Here is a 19,818-nt window from a genome sequence, read left to right on the forward strand (position 1 = left end):
TGAAATACAAATTACTGGTAAAAAAAAAAAAAAGGGAGACATTCATTTTCTGTTCAGGTGTGACTGATTTACACCTATAAAGTTGTCCAAATTCCCCCAAGGGACTGACTGTTCATTATTTATGAGCAGGGAGAGGGAGGTGCAAAACAGGGGAGGCACTTCAAATATTTTTTTAAGCACTGGAGGGAGTTATGTCTTTTTTATTTGGCCTAAGGGAGGGACAGTCATCTTTACACTACATGTTACATTAACGTAAAGTCTCCATATCTAATTCACTGCACATTTTTGCAGATCTACACACACACACACACACACACACACACACACACACACACACACACACACACACACACAATTAGCTTTTGCTGCCACTTGGTGTTAAAGGTACAAATTACAGATAACCTAACAAGCAGGAGTGCCACAGATATCCATTCCCATAAGATCGACCTCACTGGCCAAGTAAGTGTGCAGACAATTATCTCAGCCATGTAATAACTATTTAGTTTGTAGATAAAGAGCAAACCCCCTGAGCAGTAGACGTTATGTAAACATCGTCTCTTCAGTGTCATCACTGTGTCTGCCACCTTGTTCAGAATCCAAAAGTTTAGCTTAGTGCACGTCATGTAAGACAAGTTGTCAGCTCACACATTGTAAATGTTGACATTTTGCACGATACAGTGAGTGTGAAGTGAAGTGAAGCTTTAACTTTAGCATTAATGCACTTTAATTTTTTAATTTTTAACAAGTGATTTTTTTTTTTTTGCATTAGAGATTCTATGACAACAATTTATGATGATATCCAAGAGAGACATGTGAAAGTCTACTTATCAGAACATTCCAAGCAGGCCCCAGCCAGAAGCATGGGTGAGGGCTACTGAAGGACTGTGAGTTCAGATAGCTTCCCCCTCATACATACATTTTCACTTGGGTTGCCACCTATCCTGTATAATGCAGGATTGTCACGCATTGAAAAATAAAATTCAATGGCCCTTACTGAATCAATTCAGGCCGTGATTTGTCCTGCACATCTGTGCACACCCTCTAATGCATAAACTATGGTTTCACAAGCTTGGAATGACATGAGAAATAATAAATCCAAAAGAGTTTCACAAAACAAAAAAAGTATTATATCAGAATTTGTGGACGGGAATGACAGAATAACTAGTAAGTCACTCAGTGTCGTTGTTGCCATGGTTACAGAGACCCAGGCGCTCTGTTTTTTTAATTTCGGTGAGTCCAAACCAAGACTCAGTCAGTCCTGTCGGAGGAAGGAGTACTGCACAATTCAGGATGAAATCAAAAGATCATGAACAGGAAAATAAATGCAAGATGAATTAAACAGATCATCAAGAAATCCCAGCAGCGACTGTACCTCTTAAGAAAAATGAGGAAATTTGACACGCTTACTAATATCCTCAGCTGTTACAGCTGTACAGTCTAGAGTGTCCTCACCAGTTCAATCAGGAGCAGTCTGTCCATCCATTCAGGACACTTACAACAGCAGGGTCATCAGGAGGGCCAACAACATCATCAAGGACAACACACACCCCAACCACAGTCAAATTTGGCAATGTCCACTTGGACTTAAGGATAAACTCATTAGACTTTAGTGGTCAGCAATCAAAGGTCACTGTAACTTCACCAAACATGTCTTTGGCCATAACTCAAGCAATCATACACTAAATATGATGAAATTTCCCACAAATGACTGATAGGATAAAATGTTGAAGTGATAACCTTAAATATCCAAAAGGTCAAAGGTCAACTTCACTGTGACATCATACTGCAAAAACACTTTTCTGGTCATTATTCAACGTCAAAACTCAGGAACAGAAGGGGAGACATTTGGTCAGATACTGACTCAGTGACACTAATCTTGGGTGTCCATCTTGACACTGCTGATTGTATAGATCCTCTACAACTACTGTAACTGCAACTTAAACAGTTCACTGAGGCATACAACTGTGAGGCAATAATTCTAGTTTACGCAGATTTGAAGGTACAGATGTGTGAGTTTACCTCACAGCAAAATAGCTCTTAACCTAAGGACAGGTGATTTAGCCTAGCATCAGTTTAAAAAGAGACTCAACAAGTTGCTAAAAGTGCTCTGTCTGAACAGGGCAGGTTTCAATGTAATGTAATGTAATGTTCTATAATTTGAGGTATATTGTAATGTGTAACTAACTAATGTACATTTTTCCCGTTTGTTCAGTCAGGTACACACCAGCCACACAAAATGCCAGAGGTGCAAAGAGTTAAAAGAAAAAAACAAAATCCACGTAAAGCAGCATATATTTGGTTTGGTTTTAAAGTCTGATGTTGTTAGTGCTTTTCAGAGGCCGCTGCAACACTGTTATCTGTCTTGGGAGACTGCTTTGGTGTGGCACTCTTGTCACACCTGACAGGAAACAAAGTGGGAGCACAAGAGAGCGAGAACAGGAAATGACAAGGTACAAGTTTGAATGCTTATTATGAGTCTGTTAGCAGAGTAGAGCGGCAGATATCTTCTTCCTAAAAATAATCTGTTATGCTGATCTTCTCACACCACCGATGACCATATTGTGCTTACCTTACTAAAATGCATGACAGTGATGCTGAGGACCACAACCCAGCTGAGGTCTGGAACCACATGATAAATCAGGAGGACTCTGATCATGTTGTCGACTCCTTAAATTCCTAAAAATAGTCTATTATACGGATCTTCTCACACCGTCAATGACTAGCCTATGTTGTGCTTAGCCTTAGAAGGAATACTGACAGTGATGCAGAGGCCTGGGAGTTTGAGACTTCTGCGTAGTATCTTAGCTGTTCCTAGGACTGCACTCTTCCTGACAGAGACCTCAGATGTTGTACCAGGAATCTGCTTGAGCCACTCTCCTAGTTTGTGGGTCACAGCCCCGAGTGCTCCGATTACCACTGGCACTACTGTTGCCTTTACTCCCCACATCTCTTCTAGCTCCTCTTTCAGCCCTTGGTATTTTTCAGGCTCCTGATGTTGCTGTTACTCGCGATTGCTACATCTATCACCAGTGCCTTCCTCTGTTGTTTGTCCATCAATGCGATGCCTGGTTGGTTAGCCATCACCAGTTTGTTAGTCTGGATCTGGAAGTCCCACAGGATCTTAGCTTGGTCGTTCTCAACCACCTTAGGTGGTGTCTTCCATTGTGACCTTGGGACTTCCAGCCCATACTCAGTGCAGATGTTCCTGTACACTGTGTCAGCCACTTGATTATGATGTTCCATGTAGGCCCTGCTATTGTGCTGAACTGTCTCAGGAGCATCTTTGCACAGCCCGCACCTGGGGTCCTGTCTGGTGTGGTAGACCCCTGCTTCTATATCAGTCTCTAGGTGCGATAGCAGTTGTTGTTTGTGGATGTTGGAACGCTGGGATAGGTGTTGTTTCCTTCTCAGTCTAGATGTTGGGTTTCATCCATATATCCCACATCCTCTGCATGTAGCCCCTCTCACTGGGGTTAGTTGTATAGTAGCTTTCCAACAGTTCCATATTCTCTGCTCTCGTCCATCCATGTCTTGTTCCAGTAGCCCATTTCTCATCAGGTTGCCCTGGTTCCCCAACACCTGACGTAGACCTTGTTGACCCGGGCAACGTCCAAGCTGGTATAACTCTTGTTTTTGTGATTTCACTCATCCTAAGGAAGGCAGCATTATGGACCTTGCCTAAGGGTTCAGACTGGATATTTGTTACCTACCCTGACCAGGATTCGAATCCTGCATTCGAGTCAGCATAATGACTGACTTGTAACAGAGTATTTCCACAGTGTGGTATTACTACCTCATAGCTTCTAGCAAGCTGAACAATGCAAATCCAATAGGTGGTATCAGTTTTTTGGTCACTGAGTACTGCTGTGACGAACACAAGTCTAAACTGAGAAATGGAGCTGTTTTTTCTGAAGTGCTAATGACAAACATGGCAGACAGAGGTTGCATTATGTCACCAGGATCCCCTCCTAAGTATCACACTACATACAAACATTATCATTTGATCACTGTCCTGATCCTCTGCCACGCCCGGACTTTCCAGTGGTCCAACCGGGGCAGAACAGTTTAAACAGTAACCCAAGCCAGAACAAACTGAGGAGCTAAAAATACCAACAGTCAACAATCCGGCTGCTGTGGGACTGAGACAGCGGGCATGGGAGGGTTAGACAGGCTGGCAGCGAGGGTAAAAGGATAGACAGCTGGGGCAAAGAGAAGTTGTGAGAGCTAGGACAGAAAACGGAGAGAAAATACGACTACAAACACCAACAAAACCAACATCCAGAACATTCCCCACCTATCTCTGCTTGTTATCCTCTTCTTTCATCTTTGATATTTTACTCACCGCTGCCTGGAGGGAATGAACTTTGCTCTCAGGCCTCCATCAGCAGGCAGTTCTGGGCCTGGTGCAGGCGGAGGAGCCACCATGGAGAACCTAGAGAAGCAGCTGATCTGCCCAGTCTGCCTGGAGATGTTCTCCAAACCTGTGGTCATCCTGCCCTGCCAGCACAACCTCTGCCGCAAGTGTGCCAACGACATCTTCCAGGTGAGTCTGGGATTTGTCTCACATGGTAGATAAAGGATAACTTCACACACAAAATTATCATTTGTAGCTATACCAAAAGCTTGCCTTGTATTACGTTCAATTTGTGAAGAAACCTTTTGTTTTCACATGCCTCCATGGTGAACGAAGAATCCAAAAAGAGGAGAAAACTCGTGAAAACTTTAATTCATCAAGAATTTTCTGGCATGCAATAAAAACAAAGTTTTCTTCAAGAATTCAACATAACATTAACACTATTGGTTAATTTAATAATAGAGATATTTCATAAACTCCTCAAATGTTTTGGTCTAAAAACTTAATCTGAAAAGTAATGAGTAATTATACACTCACTGGCCACTTGTACACCTGTTCAACTGCTCATTAACGCAAATAGCTAATCAATCAATCACATGGCAGCATCTCAACCATTTAGGCATGTAGACATGGTCAAGACGACCTGCTGAAGTTCAAACCGAGCATCAGAATGGGGAAGAAAGGGGATTTAAGTGACTTTGAACGTGGCATGGTTGTTGGTGCCAGACGGGCTGGTCTGAGTATTTCAGAAACTGCTGATCTACTGGGATATTCACTTCACACACAACCATCTCTAGGGTTTACAGAGGATGGTCTGAGAAAGAGAAAATATCCAGTGAGCAGCAGGTCTCTGGGTGAAAATGCCTTGTTGATGCAAGGATTAATGACTGTGTGCCCATCTCAGAAGACAAATACACCATGTACTGTAATCTGATCCTGGCATTACAAAACAGAAACATTATGAACTGCTCCAGAAGTTATCACAAGCTTAGTCATCACAAAGACATCCTAATGGGAACCTCCATGTTTTGGAATAGGAAGAGAAGATGGTGGTAGTTTATCGTTTTCTCAGGAGCCATCAATGGACCTTTTTTAAAAAAAGAAAAAAAAACATTTTATTTCTCTCTCCTTGTTTATCCAGTCAGCTAACCCTCTGTGGCAGTCCCGCGGCTCCTCCACCATGGCTTCCAGTGGCGCTCGCTTTCGCTGTCCATCGTGCCGCCAGGAGGTGTTGCTGGACCGCCATGGGGTCTACGGTTTGCAGAGGAACCTGCTGGTGGAGAACATCATAGACATTTACAGGCAGCAGGAGTCCTCCAGGTGAGTGTATGTGTGTGTGTGTGCTGGAGGGATATGGGGTCACAACTGTTTGTACAACTGTTTGTAAGTCTGTTGGTTCTGCTTTTAATGCTCCTGTACCGCCTGCCGGAGGGCAGTAAGGTGAACAGTGAGTGACTAGGGTGGGAGAGGTCCTTTATGATTTTCCTGGCTCTGCAGAGGCACTGGGAGAGGAAAATATCCTCCAGGGAGGGCAGAGAGATGATTTTATCTGCTGTGGAAATCACCCTCTGCAGTGCCTTCCTGTCTGCTGCCGTGCAGCTGGCACACCACGCTGTAACACAGTATGCCACGACAGTCTCGATGTGAGATCGATAGAAAGCCACCAGCAGTTTCTTCTTCAGGTCCACCTTACGGAGCAGTCTCAAGAAACGCAACCGCTGCTGGGACGTTCTGACCAACGTCAGAGTGTTTGCTGGCCAGGACAGGTCCTCCGAGATGTAGGTCCCCAAGAACTTGAACTCCTCCGGTTATGAGGCCAACCACGGTGGTGTCATCAGCAAACTTAATGATTGTGTTGCTGGAGTGGTTAGGTGTACAGTCATAAGTGTACAGGGCATAAAGGAGTGGGCTCAGCACACAGCCTGGTGGGGAGCCGGTGCTAAGTGTGAGGGTGGAGGAACAGTGGGGGCCAATTTTGGCGGTTTGTGGGCGGTCAGTGAGGAAGTCCTTGATCCAGGCACAGATGGAGGGGGAGAAGTCCAAGTTCTGTAGCATGCCAATTAATATGCTCCGGATGATTGTATTGAAGTCACATAATAACATAAACAAACAAATTGATGGTGGCAGTGGTAGACTAGCAATATTTTGTCAATGGAGTCTGGCATTGAGGAGAACATATATACATTTCACTTTCAGTTCAGTTTGAATACTAAGGTTTAAGCGAAAATGCATGTCTTTTGGAAGCACTGAGCATAGGACGGGATAAATGAGTTTTTGTGACTAATTCAGCATAACACAGAGTAAGTAATAGATATGCCAATGGTTATTTGGGGTCTAAAGTATTCCTTTAATGGCTAATAAGACACTATTATTTAACTGTAAGGAAACATAAGGACATTTTTAATCATCATTATTCATAAATACTCTAAACTTAACTATTTTCTGCCCAGTAGTTGTCAGTATTTACGTCACATCTTCTAAACAGGTTTAACAGTAAGAAGTCTTAATATAGAATGTGAAGTAAGACTCTGCATGTTATTGTAATCATGAGTGACCACCAACAGAGAGCAGTATTGTATTCTATTCAGACCACAGTCTTTGTTTAACAGTGATACAGAACTGATCCCTAGTGATGGGGTTTTATTCTGTTTTCATTGCAGACAATTTAGAGATCATACGATAACACACTTTTCTGAGACTCTGCTTATTTGCATTAATCATCAATTAAATGATAGATAGATAGATAGATAGATAGATAGATAGATAGATAGATAACTTTATTGTTCACCTCAGTGAAAATTTGTCTTTGGCTCCTCTCAAAAATCAAAGGTACAGGCAGACACACACCAATAAAAATGTACAATTAAACCATATACAAGATGCAATAGTGCAAATAGGCAGGTAGGACCAATAAATTAAAAAAATAGTAAAAGAGAGCACATCTCGACTGGCTCTAGGGACGCTAAATCGACGCCCAGATGGGGGCAGGTCAAACTGTGAGTGTAATGGATGTGAGGCATTGGCAATTACATGTTTAGCCTTCCTGCGTTCAGCATTGCCGAATATATTGCTGAATTGGGGGGTTATTTTACAATACAGTTACAAAATGCTTGACATGGTTGAACCAGGATTAAAACATTTTAGGACTGCAATGAGGCACACAAAATTAGACAACAACAATAATATAAGATAAAAACCTGCATTAATAAAACAGAAAAGATATGTTGTAAATAAAATGGTGTGCTAGCCTTAATAAAAAGCTTTTTGACATGTCTCTATTTATTCATTTTACAACTGTCAGTAGATCGAGAGGTCAAACTGAGCATCAGTCACACGAAATGTGACAGTTCAACACCACAGTGTCACCAGTTTTGAAACATGTCCGCTGTCTTGATTTTGTGTGTTACCCCTCAGGTGATGAATACCATTTTCTTTCTATATTTGCATTTTGATGCACTGTTTGTTTACTACAAGTTGTAGATATGATGTGTGTGCATGGAAAACATACTAGGAAGGTGAAGGACGTCAAAGACACCGAAGAAGAAACATAAAGAATGGAGTTTGGAGTTGGAATCAGTAGAAGTGCAGTGATGACGTGGCACGTGTTTAACACAGAGTTTGCAGGAACAATCTGTATCTCATTTCTGCACTGAGTTGTGCAGCAATTGTTGCATATTTCCGGCCTGAATTTGGTCATTCTTTTGTTAATCTATTAATCATCATATTGCTTTAAAATATATTGTGTTGTCTGAAGTCTATTGCTGCTCACAAATTTACATAAAGATTACAATGTTCCAAGTAGAAGCCTCTTCAGTCCATCTGCTTGTGTTTTTATAAGCGTACACACTTACTACAAGTCTACACTGATATTTAAGTCATCCTCACTCCAAAATAGAAGCTCAGTGAGTCACAGTTGGCATTCACTGGCGACAGAAGGACAGGAGTCCCCTCATTATGTGTGTGGGCTAAAATAGATGTGATTGTTCACAAATGTTTTGTGACTTGTAGTTTCTCATCATTTTTTTATGCGCGGAAAAAAACATCTCATTACTTAATCATCGTTTCTGTCAGAGACACCTACGTCAGAGTACAAAGGACCCTTTATTGCATATTCAGTAACTTCCGTTAAATATGCTTTGCTTTTTTTAGGATGCTTCGTAGTGCCAATGCTACCCAACTGTCCCCACTGCCTACATGAAACAACTGTGACCTCGCTGTGAGGGCTGGGAAATGGTGTTTAATCTGGTTGTTCATTTCCGCTTGTATGATAATTAAAGGGAAGCTTTTTGGCTAATTGTCAGGTTCATACTTGTATTTTGGGTTTCCACTTTATTTCCCTCATACTGTCTGTGCTGAGACACCTGTATTCACCTTCTGTCTGAGATGCTCTGTTTTAGCCCCTGTTTCTTTAAGCCCCCCTCCCAAAAAAGCCCAGTCTGCTCTAATTGATCAGTGTTTTGGGGTCTTCCAAACAACCCTTAGAAACCCATAGAAACAGCACAGTTCTGAAGCCAATTTTACATAGTGGCCCATAGAGAGTATTTCCCAAAGACTTACATTATAAAAGAGATGCCTGTACATCAGTGGATACATTTTTCTGAGCATCACAACCCCTGCAAAATGACTCATTTCACTCTGGGGATTTGATCTATTCTGTCTGATTACATTTAGAAAGTCTGGAACAGTGGTTCTCAAATGGTGTCAATGCAGGTGCCAATCCACCTGCGCCGTGGGAATTTTGTGATAACCACACATTTAATTGAATTAATTTAAAAAACCTTCACTGGGAACCAATTTGTCGCTGTTTGTGCATGGGAATTATAAGTGTGTGACACATCAAAAGCCCTGATTGGCAGCCAGTGTGAGGCATGCTAACAATTAAAAGGAGAGAGGCCTGAGTGGGACAATAGATCGCTTTATTGTACGGAGCAAATTACAACAAAGCACCAGTGATGATGACCGACGACTGAAAGAAAAGAGAGAAGAAAAAAAAAAACGGTCTTTAGACAGTATCATGAAAGCTGTCTGTCTTATTTTTCTTATATTTATTGTCTTATGTCGTGATAAGAGTGCTAACACACCTTATAGAAGCTATTGTACAGATACAGGTGTGCTTTGAGATTTTGGCATGCCCTTTGGTGTGACTTGGGCAAGAACAGTGTGAAAACCACTGGTCTAGAAGAGCTGCATGATTAAATTTCTTTTCTTGGATTCATGCAGTACTGAGCAACTTCCATAGGAATGAACGGAGCCCCGTTCAGCCTCTGATGCTGTGTCCAGTTCTCTTAATACATACATCCTTCTGCATCTCTGCATCTTTGCACCATCATTGCAGCTGGGGAAATTACTGTACCGGAGGATATTGGCACTTTCTACCATGAGAAATCACCAATTAAAACTTCTAAACCAAAATCTTCATGGCAGGAATATGTTCTGAAATAAGGGAGAAATTAACATCAACAACCAAAATCAGTTCTCCCTGACGTTAGCATGTAGCTACATGTAGCAGTGTAGGCTAAGTTATATGAACACTTGCAGTAGAGTGTCTGGAGCAGATGACCATATAAAGAAATCTGTCATGAGCTAATGTCAGCTTGTCTTAAAAGTTGAAAAAACAGAAACAGAGTATTCAGAACAGCCCTGAGATTTTTGCTAACATGGAATTACTCATTTAAAACTTTGGCCACATTTACTATGAACATCCGACACTGTAACATTATACTGATGACAGAAAATAGGGAAAAGCATAAAAGGTCTCCTTCAAATGTGTGGCCTTGAAATAATCATATAAAATGCACATTGACAGAGACAAATCTGAGAGGAAAATTACATAAAATCACACTAAAATACATTTCAGTCAGGATCATGTGGAAAGCCAAAGGCAGAGGTAGCACACCTCTCAGCCCTTCCACATGCAAATAAGGAAAGCCTGAGGCAGAGAGAGCAAACCTCCCTGCCCTTCAATGCGCCTTCATGTAAAGCCTAAAGCAGGGAGAGCAGCATCAATGACAAACAGAAATGACATTGATAAGTCAGATACAGCATGAAAAGGAGGAGCTGGGGTGGAGGCGGGTTGCAAAGCAGCTTACAGAGGAAGCAGCAACAGTAGGCAGGCCAGAGCAGTTTAAATAGGACGCCCTGAATGATATTCACCAATTGGTTGCATAGGAAGGAATCATGTGATCTATCAGCTGACTCCCTTCCATCAATCAGCTGCTCCATCAGTTGATTGGCTGTTTGAGATCAGCTGATGTAGCTGGGATGTGAGCTGAGCTTAAAATTGTGTCCTGCCTGAATTAACGCTTGGTTCAGTGTATTTATGGTGTCCTTTGGAGGTATATTATGGGGAGCTGAAATCCTCAGATGGCAAAGAAACAAAGGTTAAAACAAAGGCCAATTTTTCTGAGTAGTTCTTACATCATGAAAAAATATGTCAGCAGTAACAGAAATAAAATAAGCTGGTTTAAGAATTGCAGACACTATGTCACTAGAGCATGGAAATCTGGCCTTTAAGAGCATTTTAGGCACATTATAATAAGTGCATCACAATGATGGCCAGTAGCAAAGACACCTGTGCTTCAGTATTCTTTTTGCCAAAGAATAAATACCCTACCTGGAATTATCTTGTAAGAAAAACACAGGATGTACCTCTGGGCAAAAAATGCTGATTTGTTTGAGCAGTGTGAAAACATGAGTTACTCTTCCACACTTGGACTTAAAGTGCCTCAAGGTTAATGTCTGCCCTTTGTTATGACTAAACTTTTAGTTTTTGAGCTTAATTCTTGTTACAAACTTTGGAATTAAAAACAAGTCAAAACACTTTATTTCTCATTAGTAGAGTATATATTTTTCACAAAGCTGTGCATGAACCTTTTGATGATCCATTTCTCCTTTTTGTCTCGTCCAGGCTTGTGAACATGAAGCCAGAGCAGCAGCAGCAGCTGCCGTGTGAAGAACATGAAGAGGAGAAGATCAATATCTACTGCCTGTCCTGTGAGACGCCAACCTGCTCCATGTGCAAAGTGTTTGGAAAACACAAAGACTGTGATGTCGCACCGCTCAGCAGCGTTTACATGAGACAGAAGGTAAAGAATCGACTTCATTATGTGAAGGTGTTAATATACTCAGCTCACATCACTTCGGTTTATAATGCCACTTCACTTCACTTCACCTCTTTTTACATGACCCCACTCCACATCATTTCACTGCAGTTCACTTCGTATCACTTTACTCCACTTCACGCTACTTAGGGGTGCTTTCAGACCTAGAGTTGTCTTGCTTTGGTCCAAATCAGGGACTAAGTTTGTTACAAAGTTGTATAATTGCCTAGAGTTGGTTCATGTTCTCACGGCAGCATTTACAAGCGGACCAGATAAAATGCCTTGTGAGAGAAAGCTGCTCTTGATTGGTCAGAATTTCCATGTGGGAAAAATCCAGGAAGTAAACAAAACGTCAAGGTGCAAGATAAATGTGACACTTTCTAATGTCACAATGGAGGGACAACTACGCAGGTTGATTTTAGCGCTTGTCATCGTGGACTATATTGCTGTCATTGTTCATTTTAGTCAAACCATACAGTTTGAAAACGAGGCGCGGCTCCAACTAGAAAACAATGTTTTGATGCATTGGATGTGTTGAATGTGCATATTAAGGCAGTACAGGAGGAGGTGCACATTAATAATCCTCCAGGACTGTAACATGCTCATGTTTAACACAAACAATGTGTCATGTGACTGCAGTTGGTTCAGATCGAGGTCGGAACACGTTCTCACCACAAATGAACCACACCAGAGTTTGTTTATAACCGGACCGAGACCACCTCTTCAAGAACATCTCGGTCCGATTGTTTTGGTGCGCACCCGAACCTGCGCAAATGAACTGCACTTAAGGGGCAAACAAACTTGAGTTTGATTGAACCGAACCAAACAGAGAATGTGTGAAAGCACCCTTAAGCTCAATCCAATAAGCCTCACTACCTTTAGACTACTTGTCTTCGGAATCAAAAACAGAGTCCCGTTTTTTGCAATTAGCTTTTCACATTCAAGACATTTGCTTTGGTGTTTTGTTGCACAAGAAAATGAAATTAAAGATAACAGCAAATGTTGCAAAAATCAAGAAACATAAATACAGAATGAAGATAATCCTCATGAAGACATGAAAAATAACTTTGAAAAGAGAGACGAAAGCAAGCAAGAGATAAGAAGAGCTGTGCAGTCTTCAGAAGTGGTAGCTTCGCACTACTTAACTGCTTAATTTTTCCTTACTCCACTTACTCAATTTCACTTAACTCGAGTGAAGCTTCACACCATGCCACTCTACTCACTTTTCTTTGTCTACATCGGTTCACCTTACATCACCTTACATGTACTCCACTGTACTGCTATTTCCTTCTAGTTAATTTGGTGAATTTCATTTTCTACTCATCTTCACTGCTCTTTCCTTCACCCAGCTCCACATCACTGCTCTCCACCTCACAACACTCATCACTCCACTTCTTTCACTTCACTTTCAGGCAAAGCAACAAAACCAGAGGCAGATACATTGTTGTTGTGTGTGTTGGAAGTAATCTGGCAGTTTTTATTTTGGAGGTTTTTATCTCTAACTAAAGCTGAAGCTTATCTAAAGGTCAAAGAACCATCAAAGAGTGTTTACAAAAGTCTAAACTCGTGTGGGCGACTTGATGGTCTTTATCCTACATGCTTCTCTTTGCTTCTATTTTTAAATCTTACTTTCCTTTTCTGTTTGGTTTGTTTGGTATTTCTTTCCAAGATATAACACAAACCAAGATGCACACTGATCTACCACCCAGTGCAAATGCACAGTATATAAGTGAATACTGTATACCCACTGACTAGATACTGGCATTGGAAATTAGCAAAAGCCCTAAATGCTGTGATACAGTGCACTGAATAATTATTCTGCATTTCTCTGTGTATATTGTATCAAATAAACACTTTTTTTTTTTTTTAAATTAAATCCAGCATGCAGCTTGGTCATCATCAGGTCAGTTGTGATGATACCAGACTTATTAACTTCTACATTAAATATATCTCATGAAAACAAATAATTTACATTATTTGTGGCGACACAAAGTCACACAAAGACAAAGTGCAGCAGTTTTGTCATGCAGATGGCAGCAGCAGCAGCGTCCGGCTTGTTATTGAGCAGTTGGCTTTGTTGACATTTCAGTGCCGGCCTCTCCATCTCTCACTCTGTCTTCTGATTCACTCATCTGAAATTCAGATGAGGTTGATGAAAGTTGTTGATCCTCCATCTTTACGCAAAGGTTAATATGAAAAACAAAAGTTTGTGGTTTAATTTGGCCCAGATAGAGGATGAGTGTTTGTTACACTAATAAATGACACTAAAAAGGTATAGAAGCTGTAAAGAAAAATGTGCATGATGTCATATGATAGTCTAAACAGATGCACGCTGGTGACTCATGTTGTTGTGCTTTAGGCAGTGACAGGCTCGCTAACTAGAAAGTACTCAGAGTGCATTCCTCCGCCAACACTGCACACAGTAAATGTGTGTTTTTAACCCTTTAATGTTTTGCTTAACCGTTTGGTAAAGCACATTTGTAGTCACTTTATCTTAATAAAAAATGTGTTGAATTTAATTTAACTTGATTGAGCTATCTCTACCATTTGGTTTAGGTATGTTATGCAAAAAATAAATAAATAAAATTAGATGTTGCTGTGTCTCTAAACAGTATGCCTTTGCAGAAAGTTAGTAACAAAAAAAATAAAAATCTAATAAAGGAAACTTTGTGGGAGTTTTGATATTCAAACTGATGTAACATCCTTTTTGGTCAAGATCAACAGTCAGTCACAAGAGGACTGTCAACAAAACAAACAGAAAGACAATGTACACGCACCTCTGTACATATATGTTAGGACGGAATGTGTTGCTGGGTGATTCTTGATGCAGTCAAAACAGTCCTTTTAGTTTCACAGCATTATGTTTTCAGAGGAATGTTGGTATCTAAATGTAATGTCAGTGATGTTCTGAATGTTTGCAGACAGACCTGAGTGACAGCATTGCGATCCTGGTTGCTAGTAACGACCACGTCCAGGCAGTCATCTCTCAGATGGAAGATATCTGCCAGGCTGTGGAGGTTAGACACGCACATGCACAAAAGGAAACTTTTTTCATTTGGGATTTTCGCATATTGAGACACCTTGTTATGTAATGTTGTCCATGTATCAGTCAGTACTGAGTCCTGATGCAATTAATTTCTCTACGGACAGATACAGTGCACACTTGAAGTAGGTCTACTCTGAAATTAGTAGATAAGCATGCAGCACAAGCAGATGTTCATGAAAGGGGACCTATTATGCTTTTCCTTATTTGCTGTCGTATATATAATGTTACAATGTCAGCTGTTCATATGGAACATGGCCAAAATTTCAAATAATGAGGTAAACGTATATAAAACTAATCCCTGTGAGCAAAAACCTCAGGCTTCAGACCATTCTGAATACTCTGTTACTGTGCGTTCACACCGGGTGCGAGTGAAGCGAATTACTCGCTCGTAACGCGAGTAACACGCCGCGCGTAACGCGTGAGTTTGGACGCTGGATCATTTTGTTAATTCATGTTATCGCGTCGGTCGCGCGAGTAGCGAGCCCGCCCATTTTCACTAGATAACAACATCTGGCCCGCCATTCTCTCCTCAACCATGGTTGAGATAACCACCATCGCTGCTTTGTACCTGCTCTGGAAGTCCAAGATGCGTCGGAGGGCCAAACTCTGTCGTTTTTGGGTTCACCCTATCCTGCAGAAGCGCATCCAGCTCGGCGAGTTTCACCACCTCCTCCAGGAACTCCGTCTGGATGATAGCCGCTTTCAGCGGTACTTCAGGCTGACTGGGGCCCAGTTTGAGGACCTGTTGGCGAGGGTTGGCGCCAGGATCTCCCGGCAGGACACCAACTACAGGTGCTCCATTTCAGCTGCGGAGCGCCTGTCCATCTGTCTCCGGTGAGTAGCAGTTTATTGTTGTCTCAACAACTGGACGTCAGGGCGTCAAGACGTCACTGACGTCATGACGCCAGTGACGTCGGGAGAATCTCAATGCTGATTGACTTTCGCGGCACAGCGTCACGCGAATTCGCCTCAAAAGTTCAATATTTTCAACTCGAGCGATCGCGAATTCGCCTCAAAAGTTCAATATTTTCAACTCGAGCGATGAGGCGATGGATGCGAATTTCGCAGCTATTGCGCCGCACCTATGTGTCTATTGCGTTGTGCTAGACGTGGCGGCGCGAATTCGCGTCTAATTGCGTCTTTGCATTGACTTTGTATGTAATCTCGACGCGCAAATTTGCGAATTCGCGCTTGGTGTGAACGCACAGTTACTCAGTTTTTCTTCTTTTAAGACAAACTGATGTAAAAAAAAAGAGGACAGAGTTTTTAATATGGTCATCTGCTTCAGGCACGCAACTTAGTTTACATTACATTACATGCTAACATAAGAAAACATGCAATCTAAACTGCTACATGTAGCTACGTGCTAATGTCCGGGAATCATATAGTCTTAGTTGCCTACACTGCTACATGTAGCTACATGCTAACGTCAGGGAATCATGTAATCTTAGTTGCTTCCTGCAGTTTCTTTGTATTGGAGTTGTAGTAAAAGAAAGCAGATTATAATTTTCTTCATACCTCAGGAGAACGGTCGGCGACAGAGAGAGCATCTGGCCGACAGATTTGACAACCTGGTTGCTATCTTGGACGAGCGGAAACGGGAGCTGGTGGGGCTCATTACCAAACAACAGGATGACAAACTCAGACGTGTTCGATCTCTCATTAGTCAGCACAGTGATCACCTGGAGGCCGCAGTGACGCTGGTGGAGTCGGCCATTCAGTCGATGGAGGAGCCACACATGTCTTTGTTTGTACAGGTGAGTAACACTTTATATCAGCTGGTTCCTGCAGGTTGAGTTAGATGATTGTACAGTCTCCTTAGTTTCTTTTTTCTTTTTTTTCTGTGAATTTTTGGGGGCATTGTGACCCAACTGATCCAAAAACTACAAAATCACCCAAGGAGAACAAATATGTTAAAGGTAAATTCCTATGTGTTTTGTATCTTTTCAATGTGATTAATTTTAGGCAAAGGAAAATAAACCAAAAATCATTTTCAGAAGGCTGAAGAATTAAAAATATCCTTTATCTAACAAGATTAGAAGCAGAAATTTGAATCAAATATCAGGATACAGTCTTAAAGAAAATAATCATAATTTTGTGTATCAGTAAATCTGTTTTTCTCATGACTTTCTATCCAGTTAATTATCCAGGTTTATGTTGCCTCACTTTCAGAGGATCCAGTGCTTTATAAATTTCAGGCCTCCCAATTTAAAATAACTGAACAATGATGAGTAAAATCTTTTAAGCACTAAACATTTTATTGATACTAAACATACAGTGCATTTCTATTACATCAGCAGTAGTTTGCATAAAAACAAACTTACCTCACACGTCACATGCTCCTCCGTCATTGAAAGTTTCCTTCCGCCCATCTATATTCTTCCAACCACAGGTTTTGTTTGACAGGATGATCCGTGCTTAGTAGTCACCGGGCCATGTCTGCTGTTGCTGTAGATGATCAAGGGCTTTATGTGCATAGCTGCAGGGTGAGGAGGAAACAAGGGGCAGTAAGCCCAGCGGGATGCCTCTGAGTCGGCTGCTCTGCTTCCATAAAACCCCCCTGAGGACAGCTCGGTCTCTGGTCTTTCATACCTTAAGACACAGGCACACACACACATACCACAAACACATGATTGTGTATTGATCAACCAATTGAGCACATGCACTTACAGAAACAAACCAACACATTCTCACTCCGACCTTGTCACATATCGACGTTTTTGGTCATGGAATTTCCATGTCCACATGTGACTTGCAAAGTACCCTGGGTGCGTTGGTTGTTTGACGTTCTGGGACACCGTGTCAACTTCTGCCTGTTACATGCACTGTCTTCTTTCTCTACGTCGGGACAACACGGTGAATTGACATTTTTTTTCTTCAACAAAAAAACATGGTTGAGTTAGGGTTTAGAATCTTACGGAAGCGAAAACCACTCTCTCGGGTGAAAGTCGGTGTTTGTAGGACCCACCTACCACCCTTCCCGCCCATCCCACTCGGACTTTTGCTGCCTTAACTCTGTCCTTGTCCTGCCATGTTTACTCCGTTGAACTTTAACAGCAAACGGCCGCGTACTATGCTGACGTTAAAGGACGCCTTATTTCGTTGGTTTCTGATGTCAGAAGTCACTGCCCANAAAAAAACATGGTTGAGTTAGGGTTTAGAATCTTACGGAAGCGAAAACCACTCTCTCGGGTGAAAGTCGGTGTTTGTAGGACCCACCTACCACCCTTCCCGCCCATCCCACTTGGACTTTCCCACCTTAACTCTGTCCTTGTCCTGCCATGTTTACTCCGTTGAACTTTAACGGCAATCGGCCGCGTATTATGCTGACGTTAAAGGACGTCTTATTTCGTTGGTTTCTGATGTCAGAAGTCACTGCCCAAGCGCCGGATTTCGACGACTTCAGAGTGAGACCAGGCTCGTTTGATGGAGACAACAAACACACATTCAATACACTGACTTCTAAATCTCATGTCTACAACAATAAATTGTAATTGAATTATATTATTTTGAAGGTTTAAACTGAAATATCAATTTGCTCATGTAACTAACCGATCAGATTTTTAAGTAGCTTTTTCATTTTATTGTCCCATGGACTTAACACTGTTTTAGAGGCTTTTCTACTGTGAGAACAACAAATCTTGGGGTGAAACACTGAACACATCAGATTTCACTTGGTGAAATTTATTCATGTGTTGTGTTAAAAAGCATGTAGGACAGGAAATAGAAGCATAGGTAGGAAGGCTTCTAAACAAACTGTAAGAGTTAGCATGGCTAGCGTGCTAACAGCATCAGTCGACAGAGTTGTAAATTATACAGGTTTGAGTTAGTACCAGGGGTCAGCAACCCTTTCTACTAGAAGAGCCATTTTTGGTCCAAAAAGATAAATTAAATCTGTCTGGAGCCACAAAATATATTTCAGACCTATCATACAGGTAGCACAGCCTTATTACTTCTGTATTAGCTTATCAACATTACTAATTATAATAATATAACATAATTATTTTACAAAGACAGTGCCGTTATAAAACAATCAATATTTCCTGAATGAGAAGCCGATCTCTCCTTCTCTCTCAAACTGAGTGGACATTGGAGATCCTCATGATTTTGTGTGTCAAAGTTCAGTCAGATTGAAGACGTGGGGTCAGTTTGCAATACCAATGAGTACCAGTCTGTTTCTATAAAAATATGTCCCCTACTACAGCTGCAAATTTGATTTCTCTCTGACACCTGCAACGTCAGAGTGAGCAACATGTTGTCTTGATACAAACAAACAAAATGATTGCATCACAAGGGTCGGAATAAATTAACTCGTTTCATTGTGACTTTACCCTCTTGAACTCTTGAAGCTGTTTAATCACTTTATTCCTGAGCTTATGACATTGTCAGTAAAAGTTAATTGATTACTCAATCAACAGAAAATTGTCTGACAATAATTGTGATTAATGATTTATTATGTGGGTCATTTATCAAGCAAAAGGGCCCATCAACTGTTTCAAGTGGTCTTTCTCTTTTATATATCATTGTAAAATAAATATGTCTTGGATTTTGGACTGTCGGTCGAACAAAACAAGCAGTTTGAAGATGCAGCACTGGGCTCTGGCAAATTGCGATCACTATTTTTTTTAATTAATTGGAGATATAATCATTAGTTGCAGCCCTAATTTGTATTTTAAGGACACAAAAGCTACTCCGAAATGCCACCGTTTTTGGCAGACTGACTCGTGACTCGTGACGGAGCTTGAGGGTCGAGTGAAACGTGACAAAACTTTAAAAGTTAGTTAAACTTGACAGCAGACAGATGGAGGGTCCAACCTCAGTCGCCTCTGAAGAGACAAGCAGGTTGTTACTAAATTCAGCATCCTTACTGCTGATGCAACGTGCCTGCGTCACTGCATCTCTACTGAGGAAAATGTGTGTTTGTGTGTGTGTGTGTGTGTGTGTGTGTGTGTGTGTGTGAGAGAGAGAAAGTCTGAGCCTCAGGTGTTGCTGTTTTATGTTCACCCACATCCTCTGCCAGAGCAGGTGTTAAAGGAGATATAGTTAGTGGCAGCAGGTAGTAAACACCATGAGGCCACTCTGGCAGCTGGCAGTATTTCTTAACATCATGGTTTTTTTTTTGTTTTAACACGGTGACACGTCTGACAGATACTTGTGACTGATGTCGTTGGCACAGACAAGTGAAGCACAATGTGATTAATTTTGTCTCTTTGCTCTTTTCTGTCCGTCTTCTTCACTGTCACAGAACGCCCAAGTCATACTGGAAAAGTAAGTCGAGTGTTGTCTGTGGTGAAGCTCTGATTCTGCATGTAGTGAAT

At 41.4% G+C, this 19,818-nt stretch overlaps 1 protein-coding gene and 1 long non-coding RNA gene across 4 annotated transcripts in view; one reads left to right on the top strand and one right to left on the bottom strand.

Annotated features, from left to right (window-relative positions):
• The first annotated feature begins 4,105 nt into the window (after positions 1-4,105).
• The window catches only part of trim54 (tripartite motif containing 54), a 30,400-nt gene continuing 14,687 nt past the window's right edge, over positions 4,106-19,818 (top strand). For 2 of the 3 annotated variants that reach the window (XM_050058794.1, XM_050058795.1), the window contains exons 1-6: positions 4,106-4,543; positions 5,496-5,674; positions 11,262-11,439; positions 14,376-14,471; positions 16,024-16,257; positions 19,746-19,768. In XM_050058794.1, the coding sequence (XP_049914751.1) occupies positions 4,358-4,543; positions 5,496-5,674; positions 11,262-11,439; positions 14,376-14,471; positions 16,024-16,257; positions 19,746-19,768 (896 nt within the window). In that variant the 5' untranslated portion in view covers positions 4,106-4,357. The remainder of the gene's footprint in view (positions 4,544-5,495; positions 5,675-11,261; positions 11,440-14,375; positions 14,472-16,023; positions 16,258-19,745; positions 19,769-19,818) is intronic. The other variant, XM_050058796.1, reaches the window with a different exon arrangement.
• Positions 13,349-16,152, bottom strand: LOC126399055 (uncharacterized). The gene is made up of 3 exons (XR_007570843.1): positions 16,019-16,152; positions 14,382-14,463; positions 13,349-13,586 (listed from the first exon to the last, which is right to left on the bottom strand). It is a non-coding gene; the product is annotated as an uncharacterized LOC126399055 (long non-coding RNA).

Source organism: Epinephelus moara, chromosome 12 (genome assembly GCF_006386435.1).
Source record: "Epinephelus moara isolate mb chromosome 12, YSFRI_EMoa_1.0, whole genome shotgun sequence".
Taxonomy (NCBI): Eukaryota; Metazoa; Chordata; class Actinopteri; order Perciformes; family Serranidae; genus Epinephelus; species Epinephelus moara.